The sequence below is a fragment of the Dermochelys coriacea genome, chromosome 4, assembly GCF_009764565.3.
Source record: "Dermochelys coriacea isolate rDerCor1 chromosome 4, rDerCor1.pri.v4, whole genome shotgun sequence".
Taxonomy (NCBI): domain Eukaryota; kingdom Metazoa; phylum Chordata; order Testudines; family Dermochelyidae; genus Dermochelys; species Dermochelys coriacea.
Window position 1 is genome coordinate 86,450,469 of NC_050071.1, and position 23,705 is coordinate 86,474,173.

Below are 23,705 nucleotides of genomic sequence, written 5' to 3' on the forward strand. Positions count from 1 at the left end.
AAAAAAAAAAAAGCCACCTGTGAAATTTAGTAATTTTATTTACTGAGGGTTAAATAAAAAAAATTTTAATCTTTCCCTAAACTGCCAAAGGATGTGCCCAAAGTCTTATTTAAATGTGTGTGTAAAGATCAGCCAAAACCACTGGTCCAATTCAATCTAGTTTTGCAAATAGTTTCAGTGCCCCCTAAAAATGTATTTTTTTGGCAAATTTTTAGTGCTGAACAACTTTGCCTGGCTCTCATGCTTAAACATGCAATATGCATGTAAGACCAAGCATCCATTTACATCCATAGTTATCCTACATGACTGGCACTGGAAAATTTTACATAACTAAAGTTGGTTATTTGCTTTGCAGGATTCCAAGAAGTGAATTAATAAAACTATCTGATGTGTGGAATGTGTCATTGATTACAGCTGGGATTAGTGCCTATCCTCTACCTCCATTCATTAAGCATGTACAACCAAGTGTGTTTTTTGACTTATACCCCCACCCTCTTAAATTTATGTTGTAGATAGTGTTTTATGGTGAGCAGCTACAAAACTGAGCAGTTCGTGCCTATCGTGAGCAAAGTGGCATTCTTCTGACCCTTCCTGGTGGTATACAAAATTATTTTTTCCTACTGTCCGTATCTGAATAAGTCAAAGGGGCTTCAGGTGTCACCAGCTTTGAGGCTGTCACAAAATCACTGTTTTGCCTGAGGCATTAAAATCAAATGTAGTAACATTAATAGACTAAAACAGCTACATTAAACATTTTAAATTAAGTCAGCAGTAATGCTGAATACTTGGCACCTGTGTAATTTTTTTTTTTTTTTCAGATTCTGCTCAAATGAAAGATTAGGCATACATTTTTCACAATGAGTAATTAACCATTGGAACAGTTTACTAAGGGTTGTGGACAATTCTCCATCACTGACCATTTTGAAATCAAGATCAGATGTTTTACTAAAAGATATGCTCTAGGAATTATATTGAAGTTCTGGGGCCTGTTATGTTCAGGAGGTCAGACTAGATCAAAATTGTCAATTCTGGCCTTGGAATCTGTGGGGGGGAAAAAGGTAGCTATATAAAACAGCAAGCACAGCCTTCCCTTCATAGTAGTAAATAAAAATCTAGTAATTTTGTTCCATTTAGCAGTCTGGGAAGTCAAGAGGGAAGATCTTGTGTGTTAGAAAAGTTAGTTAACTCTTACTACAAAGATCAGTGCAGAACTTAACAGTGGGAGTGTCCATTGAGTTAACTGTCCAACAGCAGCGTGGGGGATAAATTAGCTTCTATTTTGCCATTGCATAGGTTTAATAATGAAACTTAAATTTTACAATACTTAACATTCATGCATTAGAACATTGGTTCTTTTTAAACATCAGTATGAAAAGAATTGTGGCTTTTTAAAAATTGGCTATTGTCATCACCCTCCAGCAAATTGGGTTGCGAGTTGATGAGAGACTGAAATGCCATGAATCCCTCAGCCCCACAATAACCAACAAAATTGATTCCCTCTTACAGAAAACACTGAAGCACTTTATAAACTTAAACCTCAGCGTGTAGTGAAGTAAGTCTCATACCCAATTTACAGTTAGGTAAAGTTGATGTGCACATTTAGGGGAGCCTAGGTAAGTTACTGAGAGGCAGGGAGGGAAGAACTGGGAATAGGACTCAAGATTCCTAGGCTATGGTCCCTGAGCTAAACACTGGTGTTACCCTAGGAGTTTAGAAGCCAATTAAATTACCCACAAATTTATCTGACAAAGGGTAAGCAAGGTTGTGGCCCTAAAGGAATTGCTAAAGTTTTCCCAGGGGGCTTGTCTCTGACTGGGAGAGGGCTCCCCAGAGCAAGATAGTCTTGTTGATCCTTGAAAGGACACAGATACCACCTTCCGCTCAAGGATTGGTACACAAGCAGAAATTCTTTGATAACAAATATTTAAAAAAAAGAACCATAAGAAGTTACAGGAAATTTACTAATGGAAGAAAGAATGCATCAAATGTAAGAAAACATAATAGAATTACATTCAGATACACAGCACAGCACACAAAGACAGACTATATAACGTATAGCAATGTAATCATTCACTTAACATAGTCACATTTAACATGAAACACTAACAATTTAATACCTAACAACTGTCTATATTAATATTTACATTAATGTTCTGTGAGCGCTGATCATAAAGTCATAGGACTGGAAGGGATCTCAAGAGGTCACCTAGTCCAGTTCCCTGCATTCATGGATAGACTAAGTATTATCTAGATCAAGGGTGGCCAACCTGTGGCTCCAGAGCCACATGCGGCTCTTCAAAAGTTAATACATGGCTCCTTGTACAGGCACTGACTCCGGGGCTGGAGCTACAGGCACCAACTTTCTAATGTTCCAGGGGGTGCTCACTGCTCAACCCCTGGTTCTGTCACAGGCCCTGCCCCCACTCCACCCCTTCCCCCGAATCTGCCATACCCTCACTCCTCCCCCTCCCCACCAGGGCCTCCTGCACGCCACAAAACAGCTGATCGGCAGGGCTGCTGGTGGGCAGGAGGTGCTGGGAGCGGGGTGTGGGAGCTGCGGATGTATTACTGTGGCTCTTTGGCAATGTACACTGGTAAATTCTGGCTCCTTCTCAGGTTCAGGTTGGCCACTCCTGATCTAGACCATCCCTGACAGGTGTTTGTCAAACCTGCTCTTAAAAATCTCTACTGATGGAGATTCCACAACCTCCCTAGGCAATTTGTTCTTGTGCTTAGCCACCGGGACAGGAAGTTTTTCCTAATGTCCAACCTAAACCACCTGTGCTGCAATTTAAGCCCATTGCTTCTTGTCCTGTTCTTAGGTGAAGGAGAACAATTTTTATCCCTCCTCCTTGTCACAACCTTTTATGTACTTGAAAACGGTTATGTCCCCTCTCAGTCTTGTCACAGGATGGGGAGGGGAAATCTCATTCAGACACAGGCATCCAGCTTTATTGACAGATGCACCCATCCATGCCTTAATAAGAGATGGGGACTTACACTTGCTTCTATTATTCCCTCCGTCTCTCTTGAGCCCTCTAGGTCCTTTTGCTCTGTCTCGGTGCTGTTCCTCCCAGATGGTACACGACACCAACGCTGGTTACAGCAGGCACCCGAGGGAGCCACAGCTACAGAACTGCTGCGGCCGGAGGCTGTTGGTTTGGTTGCTATAGCAACCATTGCCAGGGCAACCTCAGGGTTCTTTTGCTGCTGCAGCAACTGCTGCTGCTGCTGCTTGAGGCTTCTAGCAGGCAGTCTCTCTCTGGAGCCCCGAAGCAACCCCCTGCCAAACCCGCACAAGACTCCACCCAAAATCTAGCTAGTTTTGCTTGCCTCATCTTCATGCCTCTTGTAAGTGGCGGCTCTTCAGAACCCCAAAGCAACCCCCACCCAAAGCTGCCTAGAAACCCTCTTCCTAGATAGGAGTCTTGCAGGTCTTCTTGAAGTTCTCAAACCACTAGGAGTTCAGCCCAGCGGCTGTTGCCCTTATATACACTTTCCAGTCTACCCTGCTCAGCTCTGATTGGTCGCCTTTCAGTGGCATGATATTTTCTCAGTCTCTGATTGGTTGCTCTTTCAGTGGGGTGACATTCTCTGAGCCAATCAGCTACCTGCTTTCTAACTCATGTGTATCTACATATGACTGCTTCTCCCTGGCACCATCTTGGGTTCTAGGAGTTCCTAAAAAGTTCTAGGTGATCTTTCCCTGTATCTGCCATTTTGGTCCACCATATTGGATTTTATAAATTTAAACTATTAATTTTTACTTATTTAAAGCCTTAATTTTAAAACTAATTACTATATTATGCACACTAAAGTGTCCTGATACTGTCATCACTCTTTTTATGTCCAACTGAGAAAAAATTTACAAATTTAAATCCCCTTCCGAGGTTTTTCTGCAAGCCTTTATTCAAAACATTCAAGGCAAAAATCTCTCACTACACTGTAGTCCCCACTTGAGCCTCATGTAAAATAAGTATCTAACTACTTAACTCAATTGACCTGAACAAAAGCAGTGAGAGAGTTTCTTTAATTCTGTACTTAATAAAAAAATGTTAACAAGTGAGCAACCAGCAACACATCATTCAGTATGTGGGATTTTTGTAATTCACTATTATCTTCGGGTTCTTTCTTTAATCTGATTGTAAAAAGGTTGATTTGAGTTTAATCTTTAACCTGTTTTTACTAAGACTTGAGCATAGTGGAGTAAGATCTTTATTCCCACATGGACATAAACATGTATACATGACCCACAACATACCTGACTAATTGTGCAGTGCTATGGTTCACATGAACCACTTTACCTAAACAAAGGTAATCAAATGTTATATTTCATGGCATTAAAAAACAGATTTTATACTACTCCATAATCTACGCCCTAATTTAGGAGTTGGTACCATTAAGGTAATTAGGACTATTTGTGGAGTAAAAATCTGTCCCTAAATTAGCCTGTCCTTCAAAAAAAAACAACCAAAAAACCATCCAGGTAAGGCATCCTATCATCATCATCAGTAGTGAATGCAATTGATTTACAATATTCTGCATAAAGTAGGACAGTACTTCTTTGTGTGTGCTCTAAATTACCCTAGCAGCTCTTTTAGTTTTACCAAGTGTTCCCTGAATAAGTACTTTGGCTGCCTCTTGTGCAAAATAGCCTGGATTTGTTGACTTTCAAGTTATGCTGCACAACTCATTTGTTTCATCTGCCTTTCAAAGAGAGCCAGGAGGACTGAGGTATAAGCTGATGTATGATTTGAATTTTGTATTTAATTCCAAGCTGCTACTTCTTACAAGGGACGAGCTGCCTGAATTGCATTTTTGGTTCTGTAATTTTAAACAACTGGAAGGGTGATCAAAGTCTATGGATGGGTGGCCTTTTTGGTATGCTGCATAAATAAATAAGTCAATGTGGACAAAGAATCTAAGGTTGCACGGGCAGTCTTAATTTTGGCATTTCCTTACATTTGAGTGCTTGACTTTGCAACCTTAATGTTCATCTAATTTAGCTTTCTATGAAATTTCCTAAGTTAAAAAAAAGTAAAAATTTGTTCCATGTGATGATGATGATTTTGTTTTTTCATATTGATCCTTGATATGGAGCATCATCAGGGTTGCACCTTTAAATCCACAGCACATATCCATTATGATATAGTCTTTAATTACATGATCACATACTATTTTTGCACCAGACTTGTGCAATTCAGTGCACAGGCTGGATGGTGAGCAGGTTTTCAATATTATATTTTCTCCTCATTGTTTAATATGTAGCCCCAAGCTTTATTTACTGCTGATAGGATTATTCTGCAGATAGATTATTTCACCAAATGTATCCAATGAAGTGAGCTGTAGCTCACAAAAGCTTATGCTCAAATAAATTTGTTAGTCTCTATGGTGCCACACGTACTCCTTTTCTTTTTGCGAATACAGACTAACACGGCTGCTACTCTGAAATCTGCAGAGAGGATTATTAATGTCTTCATGGGCTTTTTTCCTTTGGTATCTGAGTTCTTCACAAACACTAGCTTATTTTCACAACAGCTCTGTAAAATGAGTAGGGAATATCCCTGTTTTACAGATGGGGAACCAAGGCACACTGATTAAGGTTAAAAAATACCCCCTAATTTTGGGATGCCCAATTGGAGACACTTAGGACCTGATTTTTCAGAGTACTTAGCATTATCTAACACTTTATACACTAAGAGCACAGTTCCCCTTGCCTTCAGTTGCAGTTGTCAGTGCTTCTGCAAATCAAAAGCCAAAATATCAAGTTGGACACCCAGAAAATGAGGAACACACAATTTCAGTGGCCATCTGTGGAAAAACCTGGCTTATGTGACCTACCCAAAATCATATAGGAACTCTGATACAGGCAGGGGTAGAATCAGATTCACAAGGGCAGCATTCAACTGCAAAAACCTTCCTTTCTGTTCCTGAAATTCCTTGCCTGATCCACTACATACCTTCCAATTTCTGCAAATGAGGCACGGGTCCTACACACAACACTTTTCTTCACTACACAACTTTATTCATTCCCAGCACAGGCCTGTGCTGTGCACTAAATGAGGCAGGACACCTGCGGAAAAAAATGTGACTATGTAATCAAAGACTATCTTAATGCATAGGTACAAGTGGGCCAAATCATTGTTGCACAGGAAACTTAATTCTGGCATTTTCTAACTTTCAAGTGCTTTGCAAGCATTTCTTTAACATAGTTTTTTGGATGTAATATTCAGAGTAGGGCAGCTTCTGTGCTGTGCTTTCTGAGAGATTCAGTACAGAAGTCGCTTCTCAGGGAGAGGTAGGATGGGGCAAAAGTTACTTTAAACCACATTTGTGTTACTAAGAGTCTTCTTCCAAGACCAGGAGACACTGTGGACACTAGTGTAAGTTAGAGCAGCCGCAGGGACCACTTACACCGGCCTTTTGCTGCACCTGTGCTGGTGTCCAACGTACTGTATTTGCCCAGCTTCTTGTGGCTCTTCTACAGCTTCAATGTGCCACCAAACCAGTGACCAGTATGTGACCCAATGTACTTATTGTTTTTATTAATTGTCTCTCTTTTACTCTCTGCTCTATTCTTCAGTCTCTTAATTTGTTTTTCACTCTGTGTCTGCTCCATTTTCCATTCTATAGTTTTCATTGGATATGTCTCCTCTGTGCAATGCAAATGCCATAATTTTCCAGATGAACTTTCAAACCATGCTCAAGTGGGTTTGAAGTGAGGCAAAATGCATTTGTCTATTCTGGTCTCTAACTCCTATTTTTCAGTGAGGGTTATATTCCAGAGCATTATGATAGAACGTTAGCATGAAAACAGAACCCCCTAGAGCAGGGGTGGGAAACTTTTTGGCCTGAGGGCTGCATTGGGTTTCTGAAATTGTATGGCTGTGCCTCCCCAAAAAGCCAGGCATTGCCTAGCTCCTGCCCCCATCCGATGCCTCCACTTCTCACCCCCTGATGGCCCCCCAGGACTCCTGCCCCATCCAACCCCCCCTGTTCTTGATGGCCCCCCGGGGACCCCTGCCCTATCCACCCCCACTGCTCTCTGTCCCCTCACTGCCCCCAGACGCCCCACTCCTCACTGCCCCCCATCACCCCATCCAACTCCCCCTCTCCTTCCTGACTGCCCCCCCCGGACCCCTGCCCCATCCAACCACCCCTTCTCCCTGACTGCCCCGGATCCCTCACCCCTAACTATCCCCTTCCCCTAACTGCCCCCCCACCAGCCCATTCAACCTCCTCTCTCCTTCCTGACTGCCTCCCCGGAATCCCTGCCCCCATTCAACCCCTGTTCCCCACCCTCTGATCACCCTGCCCCCTACGCATGCCCCTGACCACCCCCCGAACTCCCCTGCCCTCTATCCAACCTCCCCTCCTCCCTGCCCCCTTACCGTGCTGCCTGGAGCACCGGTGGCTGGCAGCGCAGCTGCACCAGGACAGGCAGCCATGCCACGCAGCACAGAGCACCGGGTCAAGACTGGCTCTGCACCCCCGCCGCCCAGAGCATTTCGCCGCATGACGGCATGGCTGCGGGGGACAGGGGACAGCCTCCTGAGCCAGGAGCTCAGGCCGGGCAGGACGGTCCCGCAGGCCGGACGTGGCCCACGGGCTGTAGTTTGCCCACCTCTGTGTCTTGGCTATGCATATTGGGAAATCCAGTGCAATCCTCACCTTATTTTAACTCTGATTACAGGTCTCACTTTTACTCTCTCTAATTGCACAGTATAAAGCCAATGAAAAGGGTGATAGGTAAGCAAAATAATGTCATATCAAATTCTCTGCTAACCTCATTGCCAGTGAAATTGCCTGATTGAGCAACCATCTCATCAGTGTTGTGGAGATCAATTGTATCCACTTCTGAACACTCGTTTTATTAATCACAACTCGCTCAGATTTGTGTGATTTCATGCTCCTGAACAATTGTATTTGATGATGAGAATGTTATAAGCCAGTTCACAATACTATTTATTTTAGAAAGCCATTTAATGTTTTCTTATGATCTAGCCTCCTTCTCCCCATTGACTGAGGACTATTTGAGGATAAGATTGGTGAATGGTCAAAATGCTTTGAAGTTAGAAAGTGCCATATAAGTGCTAGGTATTATTAAATGTAAAAATTTCCAAGGCTAAGGTTAAACTTGATCTGTACAGTTGTTTATATCTTCAAAGTCCTCATGCACATGGCAGTAACATTCTCGCTATTTGGTTTCTTCTAATTTAACCAAAACACAGTCAACTGAGTGTATTATATTCCCTGTCCTATAATGATTTTTGAGGGGTAAATCCACTGAGTTTACTTGTACAAATATTTAGAAATCTAAATTCCATTTTTATTTTTGGAATATTGGAGTTGAAATACTGGAGTCATTCTTATCTGTTACATTCCTCTGTTGTACTGGTGTATTCACCAGATCTAGATTCACATTTAATGGGGTTAAAGAATGCTGTGACCCTTGCCCCATGATTGAACATTACATTGTTGCAGCACTCACTTGGTAAACTTAAATTAGTTCCTCTTCTCTCAGTTTCTCTCTGGTTTGCAGAACAAACATTTACTGTAGTTTCCAATCTGCGTATTCCTCTTGGACCTATTCCCTCCATGTGCTCAGTGCCTTGAACTCTCACTGAAGCGAGTGAGATTTGCACCATTAATTTTATTTACAGTGTTGTTGTAGCCATGTTGGTCTCAGGATATGAGAGAGACAAGGCAGGGGAGGTCATATCTTTTATTGGACCAACTTCTCTTGGTGAAAGCTTGTCTCTCTCGCCAACAGAAGTTGGTCCAATAAAATATATGACCTCCCCTGCCTTTTCTGTCTCTCCCTGAATTCTGGCACCCAATGTTTCACAGGCTCAGGCTCCTTGGCCCTTGATCCTACAAGCTGCTCCATTGGTTTTAATGGAGCTCTGCATGCACACAGGTTGCCCCCATGCCAGGCAGTTTGCAGGAACAGAGCCTCAGTGTAGGGGAAAACAGATTTGTGGTGAGGAACTGGCAATATGTGTCATGTGAGAGTGGAGCGCATATGGACAACCTCTCGTCTCCACATACAGGAACAGATATGAGCACATATGTGTAGGAGATGCGTTGTCTGATGATCAAAGGATGGAACTTGGAGTTAGGCTCTGCAGTATTCTAATCCTGGCTCTGACACCCTCTCTGGCCTCGTCTTAATTTTTCTACCTCAGTTTCCCCATCTATAAATGGGAGATTATACTAGCCACTTGCTTCCCTATGTCATGGAGATGTTGTGAGGATTAACTCCTTAATATCTGTGAAGGGCTCCAAAGATGAAAAATACTAGTATACATAAATAGGTTGATGACACATAGGAGTTCCATTCTCTCTTCTGCAGAATATACTCAAACTGCATATATATTTGCAAGCTGCTGTGGTTATGAAACCTTCTACATGCAAGTTAAAACAGGTAAGGCTAAGGATCTGTTGTGCAACCAAGTAAAAGGGCTTGGGTTTAGTTTATACACACTGAAAGAGATTTACTATCATCTTGAGGAAATAGGTCATAGAAATCAGTTTAGTAATTCCACATACCCATTATTTCTTTTCCACATTGCTGAATTAATTTTGCTCATAGATTTAATCTTCTACAGAACAGTTAATTAAAAAAGCTACTTTTTGATTGCAACAAATAATCATAACCATTTCAATCCCTTGTCTGCTCTGGGTGTGTTTGTTTATCAATAATATTTGCATGGTGTAATTTAAATGTTGATTTCATTCTGGTGCTAGAGAATCACTTTGAGTGTTTCTTCTTCCAGATGACTATCAGCTGGGACTCATTATTGACAGGCCCTGGAAGATGATGGCAAAGAGTTAAGCTTGGGTGAGGGTTGGCTCTGAGCCCTTGGAAAAGGGTTATATCTGCTGCAAAATTAAATCAGAAACTTTCTAGGGAAAGTTGGTCCTGTATGCTCCTGGAAAGGTAATAATGAGGGGTTTAATTCAATTGCAAGGGGTTTGATTGTTTAAGACTTATTCAAGGTTTTGGAATAATAAACCCCAGCATTTTAGTATTTCTAAAATGTATAAACTGATCAAACTATCACTGATAAAATTATTGTGGGGCAGTTTTTACTTTACTTTATTTCTTAATAGCTGTGGTAAGAAATTAACTTTAAGCAACTGGCTTTTTAAAATCCTACCGCACATACTGTGTATGATATCTGTTAACTTGAATTCTGCTTTGATAATTGTCTACCAATTTGATAAGTAACCTTATGTAAGCCTCCTGTAAGCAAAAAAGATCTGAGGGTAATTTCTACATTCTTTATTTGAGGCTTTTCCCAAGGAAGTCAAGCTAGTTAGCATCCTTACAACTTGATTAAGTTGCCCATGATCTAAAATTGTCTATTTCTTACCAACACTGGCAAGTGATGTCTCAGTCCGGGGTGGGAGGGTTCATTCCCACTCCCGTCTATGAGGAGGCTTTGGAGCTGTGGGATGGAACTGCTTTCCAGGTGCAAAGCATCTTGCCTTAATAGACATTAAATTGGCTTTGCATTTGTTTGGAAATTGAAAGTTCCATGCAGTGTCTACTAGGCCATTTTAAATAATGCATTGGAGAGAGAGAGATCCCATTCTCCTGAAACCAAATCTGATTTAACAATGGTTAGGGCCAAGGCTGAAGTCAATCAGTTTTTTAATTGATACAATTGTTTAAGAACAAGTATTTAGAAAAAACTGAAGTCACACTTGTTCAAGAAGCTGCAAATGTACCTGGCTTCCTCGCATGGGGACTTGGGATGCTGATCCTGCAAATTACTGAATGTAAATGGATCCACATTGAAGTCAATAGGGCTCTGCCTCCAAGCAGCTCAGAGATTTGCCCCAGTCTCACAAGAAATCTGTGTTAGAGGCAAAACCAGAAACTATGGCTCCCAGCAGCTAAATCCAGGTCTCCGCTACCAGACTACAGTGCATCCAATCAGGTCACTTAATCTCTGTATCTTTATTTCTCTCAAATGGAGATAATACTGATCTGACTCCCCTGTGTGAGTATCCATCCCATAGTCCTCTTGCTTAATGCAAAGCTAGCATCTAGTTTACAGTCACTCCCATGTAATGACTTGGGGAGGTGTGTGGGAAAGACAGTTCACCACCTAACAAATATGTGGGCCAACTGTCAGACCAGTGAAATGATTTTATGCAGAAGTATGTTACTAGAGGTAGCTTTAAGGGAAGGAAACTTCAATGAGGAGAAAGAGGGTGTTGACACTACACCGTCCAGCAAGCCACCATAATGTGTTGCGTCAAAGCAGCATTGAACAATCTAAGGATGGGAACACAGAAGTGGCTGAGCCACTCCTCTCTCGTCCCTGACTTTATGGCCTCAGTCAGTGGGACTGACATGGAGAGGGATAGTCATGAGGTGACAAAAACTGAAGTCTCAATGACTTGTTAAGAAGGGTGGGAGGGAGCACTTTGCAAGGACAATGGCATTCAAGAGACCTGGGACCTTACCTTCCACCACCCTCAATTACCCACCTCTCCCATGTGGCACATTAACCGCTACTTGTCTCCTGCAAAAGGAGAATAGGGCTCCTGGGTTCAGCTCCTGGTTTTGCCACTAAATTCCTGGGTGACCCTGGGCAAGTCTCTTAACTTCTCTGACTCCCTATCTATAAAATGGGGGTAATGTTATTGAATTACCTCACCAGGGGACAACGCATTGTTTACATTTTAATGATTAAGTAAAAGTATTACGGTGCAAAGTCTATCAGTTGGTGCCTGCTGCATCTTGGGGTAGCAGTGCAGAGGGGAGACTGTCCCTGTCAGTAGCCTAGCTATGCTGCCTTTCACAGAGTGTGCAAGACAGGGAGGTTATCGGGATATATGTAAAATGAGAATTACTAGAAGGGGTTTGAAGGGGAGAGTGTTTGGCAGAAGCCTTTGCCATGGAAAGAGATTCTAATTTATAAAGACAATGAAAGAGAAACAGCAGTGGGGCTTCTAAGCCATGCTGAAGAGGTGGCAGAGTACTCTAAGCACAACATTTTGAGATATTTAGCCACCAGTTCAAACCTAGGCAGGATTAGATCAGCTGTTCATCTTCAAGGTAGATAGACTGAGCTCCATGCAGTTTGCTGTGGGAAGTATTCTGGCCAGGCCCTAAAAACTGGAGCGGTGTGGACATTGGAGAGTATATGATGCATTTTACAAGAGAAGGAGATTTTCTCTGTGTCATTACACAGACCATCCTCCCACTCACCCACCCTTGTGCTGTCATTGGCCCTCTATTCCAGTGGTGCTTTATGTCTATATTTTGGAGAGTGTTCTGAATAAAAAATGCTGTGTAAAATGTTACAGAATACTACTCAGCCTGGACATATTGAATCAAGATGTCTGCTTTCTTTGGGACATATCCAGGGAACAGATTTTTCCCTGATAATCTTCATTACCGTTAACTGTTCTAATATCTGAATTAGAGAGTATGAGCATAAATTCTAACTAACAGGACCGATTTTGTGACAAAGGCCCCAAATCTGTGCCATGTACAAGGGCTGGAAACCAGTCACATCATCCCACCAGGGAACATTCCTGTCAAAAGGAATATTCTTTGGTAGCTATGGGCCAATGGAACACTCTTACGCTGCACCCTGTCTACGTGGGTATGTTGGGGGAAGGCTGGACTAGGCCTAACCCCTCTGTGCTCTGGCTCTTCTGGGTTGCTGAACACTCATTCCCTTGGAGACCATTGCAATCTGGACAGAAGTCAAGCATTTAGAAGATGGGAAATGCCACATTAAGACTTGTAGTTCAATCTCAATGCTGCCCTCTTGTGTTCATCCCTTGGAATGGTGTCATGAGGTATGTCAAACTATTTCATTCATTAATACAAGAGATCTAGGGTTGCCAACTGTGTAATCACACAAGCACCCTTGTCCCACCCCTTCCATGAGGCCCTGCCCCTGCTCCCTCCTTCATTTGCTCTCTCCAGACCTCACTCACTTTCACTGGGATGGGACAAGGAGTCGGGATGCGGGCCCTGGGCTGGGGCCAAGGAGTTTGGAGTGTGGGAGGGGGCTCTGGGCTGAGCCTGGGGTAGGAGGTTGGGGTGCAGGCTCTGGGAGGGAGATTGGCTATGGGAAGGGGTTCTGACCTGGGGCAGGGGGTTGGGGTGCATGAGGGAGTGTGAGGTGCTTGCTCCAGGAGGGGGCTCAGGGAAGGGGGTTGGGGTGCATGAGGGGGTGTGGGGTGCTGGCTCCAGGAAGGGGCTTAGGGCAGGGGGTTGGAGTATGTGAGGAGGTGAGGGGGGCGCTTACCTCAGGCGGCTCCCAGTTGGCAGTGCAGCAGGGCTAAGGCATGCTCCCTGCCTGCCCTGGCTCCACACCACTCCTGGAAGTGGCTGGCATGTCTGGCCCCTAGGGGTGTGGGGGGGGGCAGGTGGCTCCATGTGCTGCCCCTTCCCCCAGCGCTGATTCCACAGCTCCCATTTTCCGGGAACCGTGGCCAACAGGAGCTGCGGGGATGGCATCTGTGGGCAGGGGCAGTGTGCGGAGACCCCCTGCCTAGGGACTGGACATGCAAGACTCTCCCAGATGCAGTGCAGGGCCAGGGCAGGTAGGGAGCCTGCTTAAGCCCCGCTATGCTGCCAGACATTTTAGCAGTTTAAAATGTCCCAGATTGGCTTCAGTGGCCTCTGGAAGATTAAGCCTGATTCTGGGAGACTCCCAGAAAAACCGGGAGGTTTGGCAACTGTAAGAGATCACATGACACTTGCAGAGATTTCTCACTAACCTTGCACACAGTAAATGCCAGCACAGGACATGAGATATTCACTTCCAACCTGAATTCCAGCTGGTGTGATGTACAAGCCAAGCTGAAAGAAAATGGTAGTCTTAAAGGCAGGGTGGGTGACCTTTAGAAACCAAACAAAGCATCCTGTCCTCCTCCTACCCCCATGTCCACCCCCAGAGGAGATAGCTCAAGGGAAAACTGTCAGAAAAACTCCAAGCTTCCTCTAATGCCTTCTCCCTTGCTTTCTTCTGTGGGCTCTTACCCAGCAGGGGCCATCTGTTGTATGGACACTCACTAATACACAGCTCGGCCCAAAAGCATTCAATAAACTTTAACATCCAGCTGTGGTGGGGTTGATCAGAACCTAATGACGATTGCACAGAATGCAGATGCAGACTCAGACTCCTTTTGAAAGAGCAGCACTGCAGATGACCTGCTTTAGAACAAATCTGAGCTATCCAAACGTTCACAAAACACTTAACGTTGCGTAGGCTGTACATGTAACCCACAAACCTCCTGGGTGTGGTGTTCTGGCCCGTCTAGTGGTACCAAGACCATTTAGAGAGAGAGAGAGAGAGAGATTGAGTTTGCTCTACAGCCTTAGCTAATAGCCATATGGTTTTTAGTTCATGCTGTAGAGCAGTGGGTCTCAACTGTGGTCCACCGTTTGTTCAGGGAAAGCCCCGGCGTGCTGGGACGGTTTGTTTACCTGCTGCGTCTGCAGGTTTGGCCAATCGCCACTCCCACTTGCCACGGTTCACTGCTCCAGGCCAATGGGGGGTGCAGGAAGCAGCGCGGGCTGAGGGATGTGCTGGCCGCCCTTCCTGCAGCCCCCATTGGCCTGGAGCAGCGAACCGCGGCAAGTGGGAGTGGCGATTGGCCGAACCTGCAGACGCAGCAGGTAAACAAACCATCCCGGCACGCCGGGGCTTTCCCTGAACAAACGGTGGACCACAGTTGAAAATCACTGCTGTAGAGGCTCATGCACTGAGGCCACAAGTTCGATCCCGCCCACCAACGACTGGGGTCTGTCGGTGTTACATATATTAACGCTCCTCTTTCTGACACAGTTTAGTTACTGATGGAAGATCAAGATATTATTACCGAAGTCCCTGCAGCACTGAAACGGCTGGCCAAATACATGGTGCGTGGCTTCTATGGGGTAGAGTACTCACTGGTCCTTGATGTATTGATCCGATACCCCTGTGTGAAGGAGGATGACTTGTTGCTACTGCTCAAGTATGAACGCAAACAGTTGCGCACTGTCCTCAACACACTCAAGGCAGATAAATTTGTCAAGCTGCGCATGCGGGTTGAAACAGGGCCCAATGGGAAGAGTACAAGGCACAACTACTATTACATCAACTACAAGTTGCTGGTGGATGTGGTGAAGTACAAACTGGATCATGTGCGCCGGAAGATAGAAGCAGATGAGCGGGATTCAACCACCAGGTCCTCCTTCAAGTGTCCATCTTGCTTCAGCACTTACACAGACCTGGAAGTAAATCAGCTGTTTGACATATTCACAGGTATGCCAGCTAGACTGCTCATCCGCTCTCATCCTTCAGGAAATTGTTGGCAGCATTAAATGTGTCTGCACTAGTGCATATTTTGTAATAGAACCAGGTTGGTTGGGTTTTGGTTTTGGACATTTGCCCTAAAAAAAAAAAAAGTACAAGGAAATAACTGGGCTTTTAGAATGACCTATGGTGAAGAGGAAGGGTATTCTTGTAGCTAAGATGCAGTCCTGGGATTCAGATTTTAGTCACAGCTCTGCTATGGACTTGCTGTTTGACCTTGGCCAAGTAGTTTAACCAAGTCTTATGTTGTCTTTAATTTCCTCATCTGTAAAATGCAAGTAAGTTGCCCATTTCACCTGGGTGTTTTGAGGTTAAATTAACTTAATGATTATAAATGCATGAAGATCCTGAGGCAAGATGCCATAAAATATTAATAAAATACAGTATTTCAGATTGTTATATAATTATAACATTATATACAATTATATAATTGTCAAATTATAAGCTTCCCCATTCTACAAATAGGGCAACTGAGACAGAGGTTCAGTGTCTTCCCAAAGCCACATAGCAAGTCAGGAGCTGAGTTGGCATTAGAACTTAGGAGTTTCTGCCTCCTCTTCAAGCCAACTGAACCAGAAGTTGCATTTCAGATTCACTGGACAAGGCGTGAGGTATGGTGCAATGGCAATCTGACACCTACACTATAAACATCTGGGTAGCTGATTAAGGATGAATGAACCAGAAAGAATGAGCAAAGCTTGATTTTGAGATTGTAAGGGGAGTTTGCAGGGCTGCACACTGGCAAAATCCTTCTTGGCTTGTAAACTGAGCAAATTTGATCTGTAATCATTGAAACAATAAACATGGAAGCTGCTGATGGTGACACTTTTACAGAGTAGCTTTTCAGAGTAGAACTATACACTTCAAACAGGTTCCTTGAGGTAGAGGTACTAGTTTTTACTGCAGGATTCAGCTAGAAATAGCACCATTGTGTTTAAAAGGACACTGCCAATTTAAACATCAAATCTGCCTGAAAATATTTTACCTCTTGTTCCATGTTATGTCTAAGATGAATGAACGAGTATAAGACATTAAAGAGAAGCAATTGACTATACAGAAGATGTTGCCAAATGCACAATTTCTCTTTCCTGTGGTAGTCTGTTTGTGTGGATCTTTCATACAACAGGTATGTCAAAATCAGAGGCAAATGTGATTGTAAAATTCTCATTGTTCCCCAGGATTCAGAGGCAGGAACAGTCTCAGCAACCGCTTTTTAACAATTTTTTTTTAAAGTAACAGATTTCAAGTTAGAGACTAACAAATTTATTTGGGCATAAGCTTGCGTGGGCTAAAACCCACTTCATCGGGTGCATGCAGAGGAAAATACAGTCGGAAGATACATATACACAGAGAACATGAAAAAATGAGTGTTGCCATATCAACTGTAACGAGACCAATTAATTAAGGTGGGCTATTATCAGCAGGAGAAAAAACCTTTTGTAGTGATAATCAGGACGGCCCATTTCAAACAGTTGACAAGAAGGTGTGAGTAACAGTAGGTGGAAAAAGAATTAGCATGGAGAAATAGTTTTTACTTTGTGTAATGACCCATCCACTCCCAGTCTTTATTCAGGCCTAATTTAATGGTGTCCAGTTTGCAAATTAATTCCAATTCTGCAGTTTCTTGTTGGAGTTTATTTTGAAGTTTTTTTGTTGGAGAATTGTGACTTTTAGGTCTGAAATTGAGTGACCAGGGAGGTTGAAGGATTCTCTGACATGTTTTAGCCCATGAAAGCTTATGCCAAAATAAATTTGTTAGTCTCTAAGGTGCCACAAGTACTCCTCGGTTTTTTTGCTGATACAGACTAAAACGGCTACCACTCTGAAAGATTTCAAATTGACTGTCCCTTCAAGCAGCATAAATGGTTGTAGCTAGGAACTGAGTTGTTCTTCAAAAGTCTTATTCACTGGGGGAGCAGATTCCTTGGCAAAGATCACTGCTAAATTTTTGCATCTTTTACTAACCTGTGAATTTCTAATGGGGGTGATGTTGCAGAGACTTTTCGCTGCACCTACTGCAATGCTGAAGTTGAGGAGGATGCCTCTGCGCTTCCCAAACGAGATGCTCGAACCTTGCTAGCAAAATTTAATGAACAGATTGAACCCATCTTTGCACTACTGCGCGAGACTGAAGATGTTGTTCTACCACATGATTTGCTTGAGCCTCAGCCAACGGAAATTCCAGAGCTATCAGAAAGGTACAAAGAGAAATCCCTTCTCAATCCAAGTTATAACTTATGGAAAACCAAATGTTTTCTGGCTCATTTCTTCCAGAGCATTAAGCTAAACTTGTAAATCTTTCTTCCCATTTAAGTGGAGGACAAAAAGTGGCCCAAGGTGGTGAGGTGAAATCATGCTGACTAGAATCACAAACTGCCTTTCAAAAGGGCACTAAGGCCTATTTTTACATAAACAATTTTAGTTCTGACTCCTGTGCATCTAAACATTGGCACTTTTTCTTCACTGTGCCTTCCTTAAAACTACCAGCCAACTCCTTCTTCTCTGTATCTGCCTAAGATCCTGTTAACGACTTAAAAAATTAGAACTGATGCAATTTACTAGGCTCTCCTTCACTTCTTTCCCTCCCTGTCATCTTATTTTTCATGCCAATCTCTTCCTTCTCCTATTATCTTCAACCCAGTTATCTGCTCTCTTGCTCCTGACTCCTTCCACTACTAACCTTAATCCCCTTCAGTGACCCACCTGTCTCAATTTCCTTTCCACATTCAAACATGCCCTTGTTTTCCTCTCTTTTAAAACCCCAATGGATTCACTCTCACAGAACCGGCCTTTGTTCCTACTACTCTGCACTAAATAGTTTCTAACATTTCCCTCTTCAACTTTTTGCCATGTAGCTTTCTCCAACTTAACAGAAACTACTCCCAGGAAAGTCCCCATTGCTTGATCAAGTTAAGCCCCTCCCCCTGCCTTGGCAATGTTTCTGATCTCTCTCCTCCCTCTGACATGGTATGTCATTCCCATCTCAGTTTTATTCCCCTCCCGGACCTTTCTGCTTTTCTGAAAGTCTTTGTTGATTCCCATGGTCCTCTACATCTTTTTCCCCCTTTATGTTCCATGAATGATTTATTCCTCATCATTGATACCATTACCAGTGACTCCTAGATCTGCCTTGTTGACAGGTTTGTTTTTTGTTTTTTTTTTTTTTAACTTGAGCCCTGTCCTCACCTCATTTCTTAATGCTTCCTATTACCCAAGCTCACAGCCTTGATGTCACTTTTGATTCTCCTCTGCCTCCTTTCCTGCACTCCCAGGCCCTCAAGCACATCTTACTGCTTCTTTCTCTACACTTCCAAAGTTCCAGCCCCCCAAACTAATCATTGGCAGGCTTTCCTAACACTTCCTCCTAGACTACTGCTATTTACTTCTTACTCACTTACAAATAGGGATGGAGACAGAGAACTTTGAATCTTCTTGCACACCTGCCCAACAACTCCTTTGTCTCCTCTAAACTTTGTCATCCCTTCACGAAGTCTAGAATGGAGTCTTTTTTTTTTTTTAATGCTCCACTGAAACTACTTCTTGCTTAATATGTGCAAAGTTCCATGCATAGAAAATAATAAATAAGAAACCTAAAATCCTTTTCTGTGCAATGTTCTAGTTTCACTGCTCTTTCTACTCTATTTGTCTTGTATTGTGCCTGTTTTTTTACCATAATTGCTTAACGTACAGACCTATGTTACATTTGGCATATCTGTAGTATATGCCACCCTAAAAACTCCCATTTATTAAATGTGTGTATTTACCCCTCAAACTTAAAGATTTTTTTTTTCCACATTGGAGAGAGTTTCTTGCTTCTTAAAAGTTTTATATTTCTCTCAATACTAATTTTGGCTACTCTCTCGTTCTCTTTGCTCTCTACTGTCCTGTGAAAGCCATGACATTAATCCTGACTATTCACTTGATCCTAAAATGCATTCTAGAAAAGAGTATGCAGTTATTAACGGCTCAGAACCACACGTTAATCATGGGTTGGGGAGGAGATAATTTTATCTCAAGATACAGTGTAGCTGGCCAAACTGAAATTAATCTTGTGTCAGTTTCCTTGATTGAGATGAGGTGGTGGTTTGTTTTTGTGTGTGTGGCAGGGGGGACTTTAAAATATCCTGAGCTTTGGGAGAGTGACTCCCTGCAAGCAAGAATTAAACTTTTTTCCTTCAGCTTTGAACAGAGGGCAAGTTCAAGCATCCTGGACTCCAGTATCCATCTTGAGAAATGGGCCAACAAGAATTCATCTGTCAGTAATATGTATGTTCAAAACTTGGTCATTGATTTTCAAGAGTCTGAGCCAAAGAAGAAAGGGAAGGAAAAAGTGACTAAAGAACATCCTATATGGATGTCCCAAAGTACTGTACAAGGAGCATCGTCATATGCAACTGACTCCAATATTGGTAAGACAAAGTTTTGAGAACCTAAGATTTGAATGTATGGTCATGTTTTGATATGGCTGTCTAGTTAGGAATGTACTGTAACTAATTCTCTCCTCACCCCCACATTAGTAGCTGATGGATGCTCAGCACTTATGAAAACTGTCCTCATGTAGGGACCTACATACAGATTTAAGAACCTTGCTTTATGCACCAAGTTCTGGAAAATCCCAGTCTTTTAGTAGCCTTATATTTTAAAATATCTTCTTGAATGATGTATTCTCTGTAACAACACATCTTTGTTAAGCTCCTCTAAATCTGGGAATAGCAGGAAACTGAATGCTTCTTTAGGGATATTTATATTTGTACAAGTACCTGTGTAGGGAGACTTCTGCTAGTAGAGGACTCTTTAATCAAGCAGACAAAAGCTTAACAAGATTCAATGGCTGGAAGCTGAAGCTAGATAAATTCAAGCTGGAAATAAGGTGTATTAACAGGGTAACTAACCATTTGAACATCTTGCCAAGGAATGAGGTGGATTTTTTTCATTCCTTGAAGCCTTTAAATCAAGATTGGGTATCTTTCTAAAAGATGCATTCTAGCTCAATCAGACATTATGACCTGTGATTTATAGGAGGTAAGATTAGTTAATTGTTCCTTCTGGCCTTTAGAAATATAAATCTATACAGAGCAAGATTTTTCAAATGCTAGCAGTGATTCAGCATGTTCACCTAGACACTTTAAAGTGTACTAACTTTCAAAAAGTGCTATGCACTCCTCTTTGAAAATTGGGTGCTTTTTGGGCACCAAGTTTGAGAGAGACCTTATTCACTGGTCATTTATGAAAATGCTGGTCTCAGACTCCAATAGCTGAACATGAGGTTTGGATTAGATTTATGAACGAAGACCCAAAAGTTTAAAAAAATATTCTGTATATAAGGCTGGGGGTCCAGTCTACTGATAAGCAGGAAACAAATATTAACCACAGAACAAACCATTAAAGTAGGTCAGTTAAATCAAATATGATCTTGTTCAGAATTTTTCAGTAGAAGAGTAACAGTTATACAAGTGCCAGATGCAACTACAAAAAATATCTTCAGTGGCTCAATGCTGCTTCTGTAACTTAAATAAGAAGCTATATTTCAAACACAAATCTAATTTTATTCCCTAACTGATGCATCTGGTGCTGAATTACAGAAGAACCAGGGTGCCATGTCTAGAAAACCATTGAAACAGGTATGCTCAATATCAGATACAATAACTACAGCTGAGATGGCTCTATCTATATTTTAAAGGAGAGCTGGAGGTGCATTTACTGTCCATCTCTTTCCATCCCATTTTAATACACTTCATATACCCTACTTATAAATGAACAGGAAAACACTCATTCCATTCACTTGTAAAAGATGTCTTACCTTTTGATTGCAATTGTCAAACTTAAATAGGATTGTTCAAGTGGAAAATTACTGGTCTGTTTACATGTTAATTGCTTGTGGCTTATTTTGATGCTCTTGTTTTTGGGAACAGAAATGTCCAAAGAAACGGCTGACTGTGTTAAGGAGGCTGTTACTGATAATGAAGTAATAAGGACTCTTCTCATCCATGAATCTAAGTCTTCCTCTGGCACAGGACATCCCCCTCCTTGTGCCAAAACCAAACTGCATGAGTCAGAAAGTGACACCAGTGAATCAGAGGAGGAGGCCAAACATGCCAAACCTGTGGTAGTTAAAGCAGCAGGGAGTGACTTGGAACAAGAGGAACAGGAAACACTGGATCCTACAGTAATGGTTGCTGGACAGGCCCACTTGTACAGTGAAGTTAGTGACAATCCAGAGCTAGTGTCACTTATGACAGATGAAGAGAGAGAAGTTTACATCAAGGTGGGACAGGAAATGTTCCAGTCTGTCTTTGAGTAAATGCATGAATTAAAAAGCAGTTACACCGCTCATGTAAGTTTAGATGTGCTGTGAAGTTCCTTTCGTAGCTTAACCTATAGTAGTTGCCGGGTGAAACAAATATAAAGTTCAGGATATTTTTGTGAAGGTGGTGGTGAGGTCTGAATCTGCTCCTTGGAGAGCCTGCTATTTATTTTTTGCTCATGTTATTTCTCCAAAGCAACAAAGTGAAGATGTTGCAGTTAACCTTAGTTGGTTTCAATCTAGAGCAGGGGCAGGCAAACTTTTTGGCCTGAGGGCGGCATCGGGTTTCAAAAGTTGAATGGAGGGCCGGTTGGGGGGGGCGTGGCCTGACCTTCCCTCTGTCCCCTGGTGGCCCCTGGAACCCCTTGCCCTGACTGCCCTTCCCCCCCTGCTGCACCATCCAAGCCTCCCTTTCCTTCCTGACTGTCCCACCAGGACCCCTGCCCCCCCCATTCAACACCCTGTTCCAGCCCTCTGACCGCCCTGATCCCTATCCACCCCCCCCACCCCATGAACTCCTCTGCCCTCTGTCCAACCTGCCTGCCCCCTTACTGCATAGCAGAGCACTGGCTCAGGCCAGGCTCTGCAGCTGCACTGCTCCCAGGAGATCGCAGCCCCCCTGCCCAGACCATGGCACCGGTGGTGCAGTGAGCTGAGGCTGTGCAGGAGGGGGAACAGCAGGGGCTCAGGAGCCGGGCAGGAGGGTCCCATGGGCCGCAGTTTGCCCACCCCGATCTAGAGTATTTAAATTTTTTGTTTCCACATAGTTCCTGTTTGTGAAACAGTCCTAAATTTTGTTTAATATGCTAAGTATTGTAATGAAAAGACAATGTAATGCTTTAATTACTTTAGAAGCAGGAATCATCCTGTCTGATCAATAAATAAATTACAACAGGACACAATTGTCGGAGTGCTAAAATAAATGCCTAAAACCAAGTGACTATTTTATCCAAATAATAAAAGGATCAAACAGGTCATGTAATCCATTTCCCTGCCAAGGCAATGTTAGATTAATTTCCCTTTCTTGATAAGTGAGTTACAGCAGCAATGAGTTTAACTCCTTCATGCCAATGTTTCCAACAATTCTTCTGGAGTGTATGCTTTTACTATGGTGGAGTATTACAGGCAGACAGAACAATCACAAAGGGATGTCCATGCAACAAATCCCTGCTCCCAGATTTCTCTTTCTAGAGTTAATACTAATACTTGAAATCAAAGCAATGAACAGTCATAACAGCTTGACAGATTTTAAAAAGAAAATAGTCCGGATTAGCAAAACTGTCCAAACACACCCACACAGATATTACCAAGTGCTCTGTAACTGATCCCTTTTGGGATGGGGAGGAATTTAAAAAATAAAATCTCAGGGTAAAGTGTGAGCTGAAGTCCTGGAGAAGAGGTGGGTTCGATGAAGCTCACAAAAGCTTATGCTCAAATTTTAGTCTCTAAAGTGCCACAAGTCCTCCTTTTCTTTTTGTGTATACAGACTAACTTGGCTGCTACTCTGAAATCCATAGGAAATGACATTCATAGAGTCCAAGGCCAAAAGGGACTATTGCAATCTAGTCTGATCTCCTGTACAACACAGGCCAGAGAATTTACCCATAATTCCTAGAGCATATGTTAAGAAAAAAACCAACCTGATTCAAAAATTGCTAGGGATAGAGACTCCATCATGACCCCTGGTAAACTGTTCCAATGATTAATTACTCCCACTATTAATTTATTTCAAGTCTGAAGTACTGCAACGTGTTAGCCTTTGTCTGCTAGATTTGAAGAGCCCTTATTGAAGTTATTCCCCTCTAAATATTTATAGACTAATCAAGTCATACATTAGCCTTCTCTTTAAGATCAATAGTGTGCTCTTTCAATCTGTCTCTATATAAGGCATGTTTTCTAATCCTTTTCAATCTATCGACATCCTTTTTGAATTGTGAGTACCAGCACTCGACATACCATTACAGCAGAGATTGCACCAGATATAGAGGAAAAATAACTTCTACTTTTACTGAAGATTCCCCTCTTTATGCATCCCAGGATGGTGTTTGCTCTTTTGGCCGGTG

The 23,705-nt window shown here is 42.7% G+C and overlaps 1 protein-coding gene across 3 annotated transcripts; it reads left to right on the forward strand.

The window, feature by feature from the left end:
• Nucleotides 1–9,757: 9,757 nt before the first annotated feature.
• Nucleotides 9,758–21,640, forward strand: LOC119854737 (general transcription factor IIE subunit 1-like). Of its 3 annotated transcripts, none has more exons than XM_043513685.1 (5): nucleotides 9,758–10,080; nucleotides 14,829–15,287; nucleotides 17,335–17,536; nucleotides 19,518–19,747; nucleotides 21,251–21,640. In XM_043513685.1, the coding sequence occupies exons 2-5, from the start codon at nucleotides 14,840–14,842 to the stop codon at nucleotides 21,637–21,639; spliced, it is 1,269 nt and encodes a 422-aa protein (XP_043369620.1). In that variant the 5' UTR covers nucleotides 9,758–10,080; nucleotides 14,829–14,839; the 3' UTR covers nucleotide 21,640. The 3 variants fall into 3 exon arrangements, with proteins under 3 accessions (XP_043369620.1, XP_038255671.1, XP_038255672.1); XM_038399743.2 differs by having other exon boundaries at nucleotides 9,770–9,943; XM_038399744.2 differs by having other exon boundaries at nucleotides 9,916–12,828.
• Nucleotides 21,641–23,705: the final 2,065 nt, after the last annotated feature.

What these genes read in the sequence shown, in the direction of transcription:
- LOC119854737 (XM_043513685.1), top strand. Translation starts at nt 14,840, where the DNA reads ATGGAAGATCAAGATATTATTACCGAAGTCCCTGCAGCACTGAAACGG. An exon ending in GCTGTTTGACATATTCACAG is followed by an intron (nt 15,288 to 17,334) that starts GTATGCCAGCTA and finishes GTGATGTTGCAG; the next exon opens with AGACTTTTCGCTGCACCTAC. An exon ending in ATTCCAGAGCTATCAGAAAG is followed by an intron (nt 17,537 to 19,517) that starts GTACAAAGAGAA and finishes TTTTTCCTTCAG; the next exon opens with CTTTGAACAGAGGGCAAGTT.